Source organism: Mytilus edulis, chromosome 13, assembly GCF_963676685.1.
Source record: "Mytilus edulis chromosome 13, xbMytEdul2.2, whole genome shotgun sequence".
NCBI lineage: Eukaryota > Metazoa > Mollusca > Bivalvia > Mytilida > Mytilidae > Mytilus > Mytilus edulis.
The window spans coordinates 57177332-57191111 of NC_092356.1; the positions used below are offsets into that span (position 1 = coordinate 57177332).

The following is a 13780-nucleotide window of genomic DNA, read 5'->3' on the forward strand; positions in this document are numbered from 1 at the left end:
AGATTGCAGACTATAAAAGACACAAAAGCACAGACAACAGATTGCAGACTATAAAAGACACAAAATTACAGACAACTGATTGCAGACTATACCAGACACAAAAGCACAGACAACAGATTGCAGACTATAAAAGACACAAAATTACAGACAACAGATTGCAGACTATACCAAACACAAAAGCACAGACAACAGATTGCAGACTATACCAAACACAAAAGTGCAGACAACAGATTGCAGACTATAAAAGACACAAAATTACAGACAACAGATTGCAGACTATACCAAACACAAAAGCACAGACAACAGATTGCAGACTATACCAAACACAAAAGTGCAGACAACAGATTGCAGACTATACCAGACACAAAAGTACAGACAATAGATTGCAGACTATAAAAGACACAAAAGCACAGTTAACACATTGCATGCTTTACCACACACAAAAGCACAGTCAACAGATTGCAGACTATACATAGCTGTTCCAAGCTTTGATATTGAGTCAATACTTGCTGTATCTGTTCAGAGTTCGATCTCAGTTGTTAAATGAAGCTAGGCCATGCATTTTAAGCACTTTAATTTTGTTGCACTCTGTTGAAGTGTAAGATGTACTTGTAATTCACTCTGTAATGCATTTCATGCATGTTATGCATTTAAAAATGCTCCTTTACCAGAAAAAACATGGATTTCATTTTATGAACATAATTGTGAGATTAAATGAAGCCATTAAAACTCAGATTAATATAAAACATCAGGATATAAAATTTCTGAAGTATAATTATTACAAGTTATAAAATAAAAAAAAAGGGATTTATTCATAGTAATTTATTCATATAGAATTTTAAAGTTTGGAATATAATTTAACAGCAGTACTGGTAATAGTGTAGGAGTCCAAAAAATAAACTATTAACCATGCATGGACTCCATTATAATATTAATCAGAATTTAGTGTGTATTTCATTGAAGACTAAATTATTTCAAAAAATAAAGAAAAATTGGTATCTATTTATTCAAAGGAACAAAGGAGCAATATATATCTATTTATTTAAAGGAACAAAGGAGTAATAAATATCTATTTATTTAAAGAAATAAAGGAACAAAAGATATCTATGAGTTTTAAGAATCAAAGGAGCTATTGATATTTATTTATTTGAAGAAACAGAGTGCAATTGACACCTTTTTATTTAAAGGATCAATGTAGCTATTAATATCTATTTTATTTTTAAGAAATAAAGGATTCTTCAAGTTGATATGTATGTATTTAATGAAACCAAGGAACAAAAGATATCTATTTATTTAAAAAAAAATAAAGGAAAAATTGATATCAATTTATATAAAGAAACAAGAAAAATTGATATCTCTTTTTATAATTCAAGAAATTTAGAATTTAATGAACTTTTTTTTATTTAAAGTAATAATGGAGCAATTCATATCTAATTTGTTTTTAAAGAAACATGAAGAGAAAGTAACAACTAATATACAGTTACCTTGAATTTTTATGTTCTATTATTCAGACTACTGTAATATGTTGCAGCCTTTAAAGAATTTTTGCCTTTCCTGTAATTGAAAGTTGGTTTTTTTATTAGGTTCATCTCTCATTGTTTCAACAAATGACTATAGTTTGCTAGTATGATCGCTGGTAGACAAGGTTAAATCTTTAATTTTTTATTTAAATAGTTTAATGATATATTTTAGGTGGCCTATTTAAGTAATGTTAAAATAGTAAAATCTATTTTATGTAAATTTTTGATGGGCTCCTTATTTTCCCAATGTTATGTAATATGACTTTTTATGTAATCCATGAAGCATGATAAAAACCAGACAGTTATTATCATTATGATTTTTATAATGCATCAGATCAGTCAATTTTACAGTCTGTTACTTTCATCGCTATATTTAGAATGAGTTGAATACCTTGTATCATATTCTCCCCAGTTTTGATATATCTGTTCAAGCTGAAAAATTTGACTTTTAGGGAGCTACCATTTGATTTTTATGGGGGGGGGCTAGGATGAAACATTTTGTCCTGCATTTTTTTTTAGTTGTAATCTCTGTCCTGCCTTTTTATTTTTCACTCTATTCGGTTCTGCTTTTTTTTTTTTAGTTTATCCTGACTTTTTTTACATAAATTGTCATCCTGACATATTTTTATTTGCAAGTGTCACATCCTGCCTTTTTTTTTACTCAAAACTCCTGTCCTTCCTTTTTTTCAAATTTCATCCTAGCCCCCCCATAAAAATCAAATGGTAGCTCCCTTAGTTTTGTGTAATTTTGTTAGCAATCTTTGCAAAGTTTGAATAATAGATATATACTAAATAAAATGCTTAGGGTCAAGTTTACTCTTTAACATTGTCATCATTTAAAAAAGTATATACTTTTAAAGAGAGATAATGAGTATTACAAAAAAGCTGAATATGGCCTTATGGTCATAAAACTTTGGAAATCTGACATCAATAAAATTGAGAAGGAAATGGGGAATGTGTCAAAGCGACAACAACCCGACCATCAAGTTTACTTTCACAAATTGTACATATTGTGACTTGGATGGAGAAATAACTCATTGGCATTCATACCACATCTTCTTATATCAAACAACCAATCAAAATACTGGATTTGGTGTTTTGAGCACCGCACATACTGCCTGAATAATGACTGTGAACTCAGGTATATATAGTTTATACTGATGTCTCCAAAGTTGTCAAGCAATCTTGGTTTCTATTATGGCTCATGGGTTGAAAGGACACCTTTTATTTTGGGGTAAATTTATCAAAGGTTAAAGTCAAAACACCCTCTTTTTTTTTGTCGACAAACCATTTTTTTTAAAATATTAACTTTTGTTACTAAATGTCAGAAATTCACCCTTTTTTTTTTAAATGTTCATGCCGTGAGGAAGGGTTCTATTAATTTTATGATGAATACTTTTAGGTCAAGGTGAAAAAAAGTTTGGACAATGTATGATTTCCAAATGATATATATTTTGAACCAAAGTTCCAATTTTCACCAATCTAAGACAATAGTTTGACAATTTTCCATGAGATGAGAAAGACCGCCATTGATTTTTAAGATTAAAATGTCCAAGGTCAGGGTCACAGCAATTTTTTGGAATCTATCTCTTTCTTTTTTTTATGCCCCATTTATGGGCATTATGATTTCTTGTCTGTGCGTCTGTCCGTCCTTTTGTTTGTCCTGCTTTGATCAGGTTAAAGTTGTTGGTCGATGTAGTTTTTGAAAAAGTTGAAGTCCAATCAATTTGAAACTTAGTACTCATGTTCCATATGGTATGATCTTTCTAATTTTAATGCCAAATTAGAGATTTTTCCCCATTTTCACGGTCCATTGAACCTAGAAAATGATAGTGCTGATGGGGCAACCGTGTACTGTGGGGACACATTCTTGTGTAGCATGTTACTTCATTGCATTAGTTGTATTCATAAACAGATTAAATGACCATATTGTCTTGTGAAAAGTGCAAGCATGCAGAAGAGAATCATTTTGGGACCCTGCCCCCCCCCCCCCCCCCTCTTAATTTTCCTTCATTCTTTATTCCCTCCTCATCTGCCATTGCAATAATTTATGTTATCTTATTTTCTTTTTTAGACAACTCTATCATTATTATAGAGCCTTTTTACAGGAAGGACAAATGTGTTTAAATTTTTTATAAGTTTTATAATTAGTATGACAGATTGAATGTGACTTTTGTAATATAGAAGTGTTGACGCTATAGGTGACAGCCTTCAATGTAGGTCTTATTTATGTTTTATATGTATTACCAGCACATGTGACCATATCCTGGTTTAGATGTTGTTTATTATTATTGATAGGAGAGCAACATTTCCAGACATCCTTAAGGCCCAAAAAAATGATATGTGTGTTTCCTATAGCTACTACATTTTTGAAAAAAAATAGGTTAGGTTAGGTAGGGATTTCTTTTATTTTACCATTTTTTTTAACATTGTGTCTATGGAATGATAAAAATCAGTCGAAAACTGCATCTTTCCCTGATAATTCACAGTTTGATGTTGCAAAAATAACAATTTACGTTAGCAACCTCATTACTTCCCCAGTAACTGTATTGTATGCCCTTAATTGACTAAATATTTTTTAATTATATCTCATTACTCACTGAATGAACTACTACTAGTATGCTGTAATTATCTGGTCCATTAATAACTCTTTTTGTCTTTTTGTTTATTCATAACTTTGATTAACTTTTGGCAAATGCTCCATGTTGAAGGCATAATACTCTGACCTGTAATTGTTTACTTTTTACAAATTTTTAGTGAATTGGTGGAGAGTTTGTCTCATTGACACTCATACCATATCTTCTTATATTGATTATATGTACATTGATAATCTTGAATTTTATATTGCATTTGTTTGTGTTTTATATTTTTGAAAAGTGTACAAATAAACACATTAGTGTACAGAAAGAATTTAAGTTGTCTACAAAATAGTTTCCATTATGTTTGATTCAGGGCAACTAAGTCAAAATCATACATCATGAAGGTCCTATATAATGTATACCTTGATTTGACAGACAAGGATTAAGCTCCTAGGCATGGACAGTTAAAGATTTTCTGTAGAAATTGCATAAACAAGTAGACAAATTTAGTTCCTTTTTTCTTAAACATGCCCCACTTATATAGTGATCCTAGCGACAATCTTTAGGTGAATAGCATTATCAGGTGAATGAGACAACATTTTGCTATAGGCAGTTCATGTATAAGTGATCACCACTTCTTAATTAGTTCTTGATAGAGCAATCAGGTTATTTAAGGAATTTCCGGTAACAAAAATTAGCAGAAAGATTTTTAACGTTCAATTTTATACACTCATCATAATGAATCGGATATTTTGTTACGGTTTATTGTTTATTTTGTAATACTGAATTCCAAAATTAAAGTCACAACTCCTCATGGGAAATATCCTCCATAAATAGTTGGCAGGTCTGCTATTAAATAGGCTCTTGAAATGAGACCGGCCTTTAAAGAATGTTACACAGGGTTAAATATATTTGATAGCCATGACCTCCCCATTCAACTTAGGTCACTATTGTAACTGGAAAACATTAGAACAAACTGAACTCATCTTACAAAAAGACAAAAGACAAATCATACTGTGCCAAAATGTATTTTATATCCTTTGTTTTCATTGTGATAAAATAAACAAGGAGTCACCAACCTCCAGGACTATCCACACTGATTTGTGTCCACACTTTTTCTACATGCCTTAGTCACACTCCTTCATTTCTAATCTGGTTACCTAAAAATTTCAATAGAAGAAAGGTTTTGCATTTTTAATTAAGTAAATTAAGTCATTATGAATATACATTACTTTTTACGAAAAATTAACTGAAAGTTATGAAATTTTGTTAACTTGGGTCTACCCCATATACATGAGGGGCCTGATGGGGGCAGGGTCTCATCACAATTCACAAGTTGATTTTTTTGTCAATCGCGACTCACAGAAAATAAATTTCCATGATCATGGATCACGAAAATATATAGAAAAAATTAATCTAGAAAAACTGATCAGGATAGCAAAAATGTGCCAATCTCAAAGAACGAAAATAACCCATCAGGCCCCTCATACATCAGTTGTTGTTTATTAATGACTTAAAATAACCCATCAGGCCCCTCATACATCAATTGTTGTTTATTAAAGACTTTTTTTTTTTTTTTTTTTTTTTTTTTTTAAATATTTTGTAAAACTTTGATTGATAATATGTTAGAATAACAGCTCCTTTGGAGATAAGAGTAAATACAGATATAACACAATGCATGGGCTCTTGGTATTGCAAAGTGAGTCTATGTTGGTTTGACTATGACTATGATTTTTTTCAAAATGTTAGATTGACAAAAAATTGTTTAGAAGGTACTGTACTACAAGGATGAACAAATTGGAAAAAGATATTGTAATTTGAAGAGTTGATATCCTATATTTTCAACATATCCATCTAATAATTTATGTGGCCTTCAGAGGTCAAAAGAGCAATTGTTTGGGTAGACTATATGGTATTGGTTTTCTCATTGATGAAGGCATAACATTGCCTATAATGGCTTACATCCACTTCATTTGAAGTTTGGTGTATAGTTATCTCATAGGCAATCATACATCTCCTTATTTGGAATTTATTTTGAATAATTTCTTGTAAACTTAAAACAATAAATAATTTGCCAAAAAAGCTATAGCATAGGATTATTTATTATAACATGGTTCTTTACATTTAGAGCCGGTAAAGAATGTAGGATAAGTTATCACTCAATGTGCTCCATATGCAACACATATATATAAGGACAAGGACTGGTTTACATTTGGAGCAAGAATAGATTGTCAATATAGGATAAAACGTCAGTATAGGATAAAATGAGTCCATGTGAGTTGGCACATTAAACTACTACTCCTTCTGCTCCAAGCATGCAGCACATAGATTTAAAAGAGCATGGACTATTACATTTCGAGCAAGGATATATTAATTATCAATGTAGTTTTATTTTCCTGCCAACTGTGTCCTTTCAGCACATTTAAACTACCGCTCAATGGTTCTGTTTACTTCTTGATGTCTCCATTACACATTAACATATCATTCTCTTGCATGTAATATTAGTGGCAAGATATTAATCATCATCAGTGAATCAATGTGTGTGCAAACCATTTCAAATCTCTATATGTTCAATGGGAGACAACTCTTAATTTTTTTTAGCAATGAAATTGGTGGATAGATCATATGACATTTGTAAGATTAATAATTCAAGAAGGAATGAAAAATCTCTTATTTAATATTAATATTTGAAAATCTGGGCCAAATTATCATCACACAAAATTGTTGAAGGGGTCTTTTTCAGCAATTAATTATACTTGAAAAATTATATCTGATTTTTGAAATAATTGAGAATTAAAGTTTAAATTTATAATATAAATGAAAAAAAGTAGAGAGAACATTTTTTTTAACACTAAGAAAAACAAGGAAGAAATCAATTCTTCAATTCTAGTTTCTGCATTTAAATGAATAATGCTTTGAATGAATTGTCCTTAAAAATGAGTTAGACACAGGTTGTTTTTGTTGTAATTATTGACCAGCTGTGTAAACATAATTAGTCTTCTGTATTTGGATGAGGATGGATGCAATTATGGAATAGTTTGGATATAAGTGTTGGTGTCCTATTTAATCTGCATTTGACGAAAATCTTATTTTCCAACTTGAAATAATTAATTCTAAATTCGTAAAAGTTATTCTTGCAGAATATAGGGGCCTCTGTGGCTAAGTTGTCCAATTAGTTTTACTGTAATCACTAGCCGTCAACACTGAGGTTGTGAGTTCAAACCCTGCCAGTGCGGATGCACTGGACTACAATCTTAGTTAATTAGGATAATCAGTTTTCCTATCGAATGTCAGTGGTTTTCTCTGGGCACTCTGGCTTCCTCCACCAATAAAAACTGGCTGCCCCAATATAGCCCAAAATGGCACTTAAAAGTTGCATTAAAACACCAATATTCAATCAACCATTTACCTTACAGAATACATTTTGTAATTAGTTTTTTTCTGGAAGCAATGACATATTCTAGGTATTTGATTCCCATACAGGAGTTAAGCTAATCTTTTAAAGGTACACTCACTAATATACTACTAAATGACATTAAATGACCATGGCTATCCATGGGGGCCACACACAGTCTGTGGATACCAATAGACCTTATTGCTATTTAGGGAATCTTTGACACTTTTCCTTTGTGGCTTCAGGCATTTCCTATTGGGATTTCGTGAGAACATTTGTGAAGTTCAGAAATGGCTGGCAAATAGCATTAAAAAAATATATTTTCATGTAAATTTGATCTTTGAGAGTCTGGGACAAAAAAAGGCAAAAATTAAGCCTTAATGCAAGATCAATGGTGTTCAGACTTAGAAATCAGGAAACTTACCCCCCCCCCCCCCCAAGAACTAACTATTCAAAGTATGTAATTTTGTTATTTTTCAGGAGAGAAACCATACCGGTGTTCATTTGAAGGTTGTGACAGAGCCTTTGCTCAAATGGCTAATCTCCATCATCATATGAGAAACCATGACGAACATCTCAAAAAGTCTCAGACCAAACAATTCCAATGCATGATCTGTCATAGGGCATATACCAACGAAAGTAGTCTCAAATCACATATGCTCAAGGTGAGTCAAACATATCATAGGACCATACCAACGAAAGTAGTCTCAAATCTCATATGCTCAAGGTGAGTCTAACATGTCAAAAAGGCCAACCTTTGAATTACACAAGCACATAAAGATTTGGCGGTGCTAAACATTTATGTGAGTGTTCAACCCTCCCCTCTCCCCTGATTTGGGACAGGTGTGTAACAGCAACTCCTTAGATGCATACAAAGCAGGAATAAATCAAACAAAATCATAGAACACCTAGTTCAAAGCCAAAAAAAATAATTTAAAAAAATCATGTATCACAATTGGGTAAAAGAAAAAGAAGATTTTATAAAGTCAATGCGAATCAAAAGAATATTTTAAGCTATTAACACTGTCTAAAAAAAAGTTGACAAAGTTTTTGATTTTTTCAACTATAGAATGTCATTATTTTGTTTGAAATATTTTGCATAGCTCAATTTTAGGGAAAATGTAGGCTTTTCGTGCTCCAAATTTTTTAGTTGCAGTAGAAAATATATCATTTACGATATTAATTGAAAATGGTCCATGATAAATATCAAATACTACGCAACAGACAGTTTGTATATTATGTTCAAGCTGAGAAAACAATTACAACCTATAGATAGGGAATACCATAACACATCATGTGCTTATACTGAGCCCATTAAAAATATTGAAAATTGCATATGGTGATGGAAATTTATAATGACCTTGACTGGCATAGGCATATTTTTTAATTTGCTGTGTTTGATGACAAGATATTATTTTGTGTTAGTGCAGATTTGTGAAGCATGATACAGGTTTCTTCAGCGGTCCTTCTTTTATTTGTAGAGGAGACTTTTCAATATAAATTATGATATTTCATTGATGCTTGCAAAAATTAAACGGTTAATCCAAAACTCTTTACTATGGTGTTTTTAGAAAACAAACAGATACAAAATTAATACATTGAGACTGAAATTAAGACTCAAAGATAATTTTCCATATGACCGACCTATTTTAAGTTGGGAGTTATTTCCCCTGACACAATGTTAGAGGTCAAACACATTTAATAAACATTTTTGGTATTAGGCAAATCAAATTAAAACATGAAAAGGACAATTAATCAAGACACTGAAAGAATCTGACTAGATTGTGGTGAGGTTTAAGCAAATGAGAAATGTTCATTAAATATATATATATAAAGAATAACTTTATGTATTGCAATAGGCCTACATGAAAAATTTATTTGATTTGTAAAGAAATTTGTGCACATTGACCTTACAGTGCTGCAACAGGAAACAATTCTCAATTTAGATTTATCAATAAAAAAATCTCTGTAAACAATTAGATCTGATATGAATACTCATATGATATAAATACACAAAGAGTAACACCAATAAACAGAATATGATGGAAGGGGAATAACTCTGAATAAAAAATAAGTCTTTTGACTTAGCAGCCAATCTATAATTTTGTGATCATAATACTCATTATTTTATAGGATACATCGTTTTTAAAATACCAATAGCACAATGTATACTTATTCTAAATAGCTTCATTGACTTATGCTGAAACTTTCTTACTTTCTTCAAAAGCTTGAAAACATTTCTAGAAACTTAATTCAAAAGTTTCTCAGCACCAAGCTATTTTAGGATTTATGGTTCCATTTCAGATTTCAGCAGTTGAATATATTAGAATAATTTGGTATTTATTTTTTAAAATTTGAGCCTCTGTAAGCATTTTATGACAAATAGTAAAGTTCAAAGAATTGTATAAACTTTTAATTCAACTTATTATATTTTTTCTACATTTTGTGATTTAGCAATATGTTCTGGTAGATTGAAAGATATTACAATTGATATTTCTTTTTATTTGTTAATTCTCATTCTAAGTTACTTTATAAAACTACTCATTTGTGATTAGATTTTAAAAGTATTATCAAAAAAGAGGGAAGTAGATCTTTAACTCAACAATTTGAAAAAAATAGTTCTACTTTAACATATTTTAAAAATTGTATTAAACAACCATTCTTATTGATGTTCCTTCCATATCATTTTTAAAAATACTAACTTGTTAGATAAATATTTGTAAGGGCTCGATCTTGTCACATTTTGAGGTGATGCACAATTATAAAAATAAGAAGATGTAGTATAACTGCCAATGCGACAACTCTTCACATGAGACCAAATGACACAGAACTATCAAATATAAGTTGTATGGCCTTCAACAATGAATTAAACCCATACTGCATAGTCTCAGTAATATATAAGTCAGAGCGACAGTCTCACCATAATTGTAAAAACAATGTGTTTTTTTCAAAGGAATAGTGGTATAAAGTGGGAAACAAAATTTACTGAATACTTTTTCTTATGGATGTATAATTAAATATGGTCTTGTTAAGAGAAAAATTAAATGACTAAAATAAACTATCTTCTTTTACAGATGCATGTTCATCTAAAGTCAATAGATGGTGTTCCGTCAGATCTTATCAACCGAATTCACAAACCAAAGCCTACACGATTACCTAGCAATGGTATGTCTAGCACTATAGATCTTACTTCAGAAGAACGTGATGTGAACTCTGGTGATAGAATGGATGATAGAAGGGCAGACAACTTTAGATTTACCAATTCTCCGCCACTAGATAGGGCATTACAGCAAAGAAATGACGAAGTTGCCAGATTTGCTCATCTTGCTGTTGCAAAAAGATTTGATCAAACAAAAACCAATGAATTCAGATTTAACAACAAAGGCCCGGAAAGCATGGAAATAGATAATAGGGGAGATAATTATAGGTTTACTGACAAACGTTTAGATGAACGTGATGCACATAGAGCCGACAACTTCAGACAATCTGCCGATCGACTAGATACACAGAGAGCAGATTTTAGATTTCCAGATAAAAATGCAAACGACAGACTGCAGGATCAGCAGCCAGAGAATTATAGACTTTCCGAAGAAAATCTAATCGTTAGAGCAATGATGAGTCGTGATCAGCAGAATCTTGTGTCTAGTAATACATCTTCTCTGTCACCAGCAGACACACAGATCAGAGGTCAAGAGGTCAACAATAGGTCAAATGTCAACTTAGCAGATAATTCACGTAATAGAAATGGAAGATTGAGTTTTCCCCCTATGATGCCATTTGATTCCCCTAGGGTCGATTTTTTTCAACGACCGCCACCACTAGGGTCCCAGTCTCCAAGAGCCAACAGCTTTATCAATGATATTCAACAATTCAACAAACTTAATGGTCATGGTAGCCTACCTAGCAACCACACCAGTCAAAGATCTACATTTGATCACATGCCACAAGCAACCAATCATATCAGTTCTTCATCATCATCTTTTGTCAGCCAGCAACCTATGTAAAAAAGAGATTTACCGAACTATTTCAAACTATTTGTATAACTTTTTAGCGAATTTTAAAAGTAACTAAGTTACAACACCAGCATTGATGTTTTATAAACTATAATATAATGCTATTTTTTACTTAGCAATGTTAATTGTTAAGGATGTACTTAGGTGAGATATTGGAATTTGTGTCAGATGTGTTCCTACTCCTTGGTGTTTTTCCATACGATACAAGGTAAAAATTTGCCCCATAACACCTATTTATCTTTTAATATAAGACTTAATAGCTCATAAAAGGTCATTTGACAAAATTTAAGCAGATTCTTGATTTTTTTCTTTTGGTTTGAGATCAAAATAAGACCAATGCAAATATAAGGTAAAAGTCTGAGTCAGCCTTAAGTTTTCCCGATATATTTTAAAAATGAAATATCTCGAAAAGGAGCTCCATGACCTATCAATGTTTTTAGCTTATTTTTATCCTTAACTTATACTATTCCAGCTTATAGTATCAATTTTAAATTCTTGATTTATTTAAAATCATGTAAGATCACCTAAGTACATCCTTAAGCTGTAGGTATTTTATCTATTTTTGTGTTTATATTAAAAAATATCTTAATGTAGTCATGTCAACACAAACAACATGAAAAATACTTATTACTTATTTGTTACTAGAAACCATTCAGAAAAGAAGATCTAGTTTAACAGTGTCGAGTTGTAATGTCGGATAAAAACCATGCTGACTAAATAAATCTGATTAATTATAAATATTAAAACCACTTTTTTGATCTCTAACACAAATACTTCCTGTTAACCTATACTTTGAATTTTTCAATATGTTGAAACAACTAAAAAAATGTGATCACACTTTTCCCAAAAAATACTTGTAAGAACTTCATATTTGTTCAACAGCTGATGAGTTCTAATATGTATTCACCGATCTTTCCAATGCTTTGAATTAGAAGGTATGTCTAGCTATATGGTTATGTTTGGAACCATGTGAGTACTTGGACAATACTTATATGATCATGACCATATATAAAAATTTCTAAACATGAAATCTTTTCTCATTTAATCAAATGATAATCATTGATGTAAATGAGTAATGAAATAAAGTGGAATACATGTATGGTCCAAAAACTCATATGGTTCAGAACAGTTATAAAGAAAGGTCAATAAAAAAATTGAGAACGTCTTTTTTTAATGGTAAGTTGTTGTTTATGTATAGTTTTTGTTGTTCAAACAAAATACAATTGCAGTTCAATGAAATTGCTCAATTTAAATGTTTTGTTTAAAAACTAAAATTTTAATCTTGTTATAATCTTCAATGGTAGAAGGATTAAACTATTAAATTATCTGTACATATGTCACATGACTAAGTTATCTGTACATATGTCACATGACGACTGTGGAAAGCAGCATGTTTTAATTATGTTCACAACGTTTTATGTAATTATGCAGTAGCTTAAATTTATTAATTATATTTTCTTGTCAGTATATGCATGAAATATTTCCTGCTAGATGTTAAGAAAAGAACAATCAATCATTGAGTTATGATGCAAATCGAAAACTGTAGATTGTATTTTAATACTATTTTTTGGTCCCTCATATCAATTAGAAAAATTGGCAGCATCAACTTATTAAAGTTTTAAGTTAATCAGAGGCAGATTAAGGGGTGGTGGGGTAAGCCCCTTCTGTGGGAAAAAAATAATTGAATATTTTAGGGAATTACTGAAACAGCCCTCTCCAAGGCAGTCTGTGTTGAGTGCCCTTTTGAAAATTTCTGGATCTGCCACTGGTAATTAGATTTTCGTTTTTCAAATGGTGATAAAAAAAGAATTTAAATAACAAATAATTTCAGCACCTACAAGATCTCTTTGATGTAAATATAAAAGGTCTAAGCAACATGGCTCCATAGTCATAGATAGGATTTTGTAACATAAAAGACAATTTTTTTAAAAATAATTCCACATCAATTTATAAGGAAATAGCAAAAATGAAAATAAATGCGATAATCAGAATGTATAACTAAAATTTAATCCTTTTACATCCATGCACTATGTTTACAACTTATTGTTTTTCCTAACTTTACTAGATGTATATTCAATATCATCTTTACTGCAATGCTTTTGTTTATTGACTGGTGGTTAAGTTTGATTGTTAAATTATATGTAGCTATTTTTAGCTCACATGGTCCAAAGGGTCTGTTTGGACTATTGCTGTTACATGGTTCTATCATTCATCACCACATGCATCTTAAAGATGTGATTACTCTTCAGTAACTGTGCCAGTTTCTACTCAACT

At 31.0% G+C, this 13780-nt stretch overlaps 1 protein-coding gene across 1 annotated transcript in view; it reads left to right on the forward strand.

Annotated features, from left to right (window-relative positions):
* The window catches only part of LOC139501156 (zinc finger transcription factor lin-29-like), a 64145-nt gene extending 50662 nt beyond the window's left edge, over positions 1 to 13483 (forward strand). The window contains exons 3-4 of the mRNA XM_071290146.1: positions 7974 to 8158; positions 10568 to 13483. Coding sequence (XP_071146247.1) covers positions 7974 to 8158; positions 10568 to 11497 — 1115 coding nt within the window. The 3' untranslated portion in view covers positions 11498 to 13483. The remainder of the gene's footprint in view (positions 1 to 7973; positions 8159 to 10567) is intronic.
* Positions 13484 to 13780: the final 297 nt, after the last annotated feature.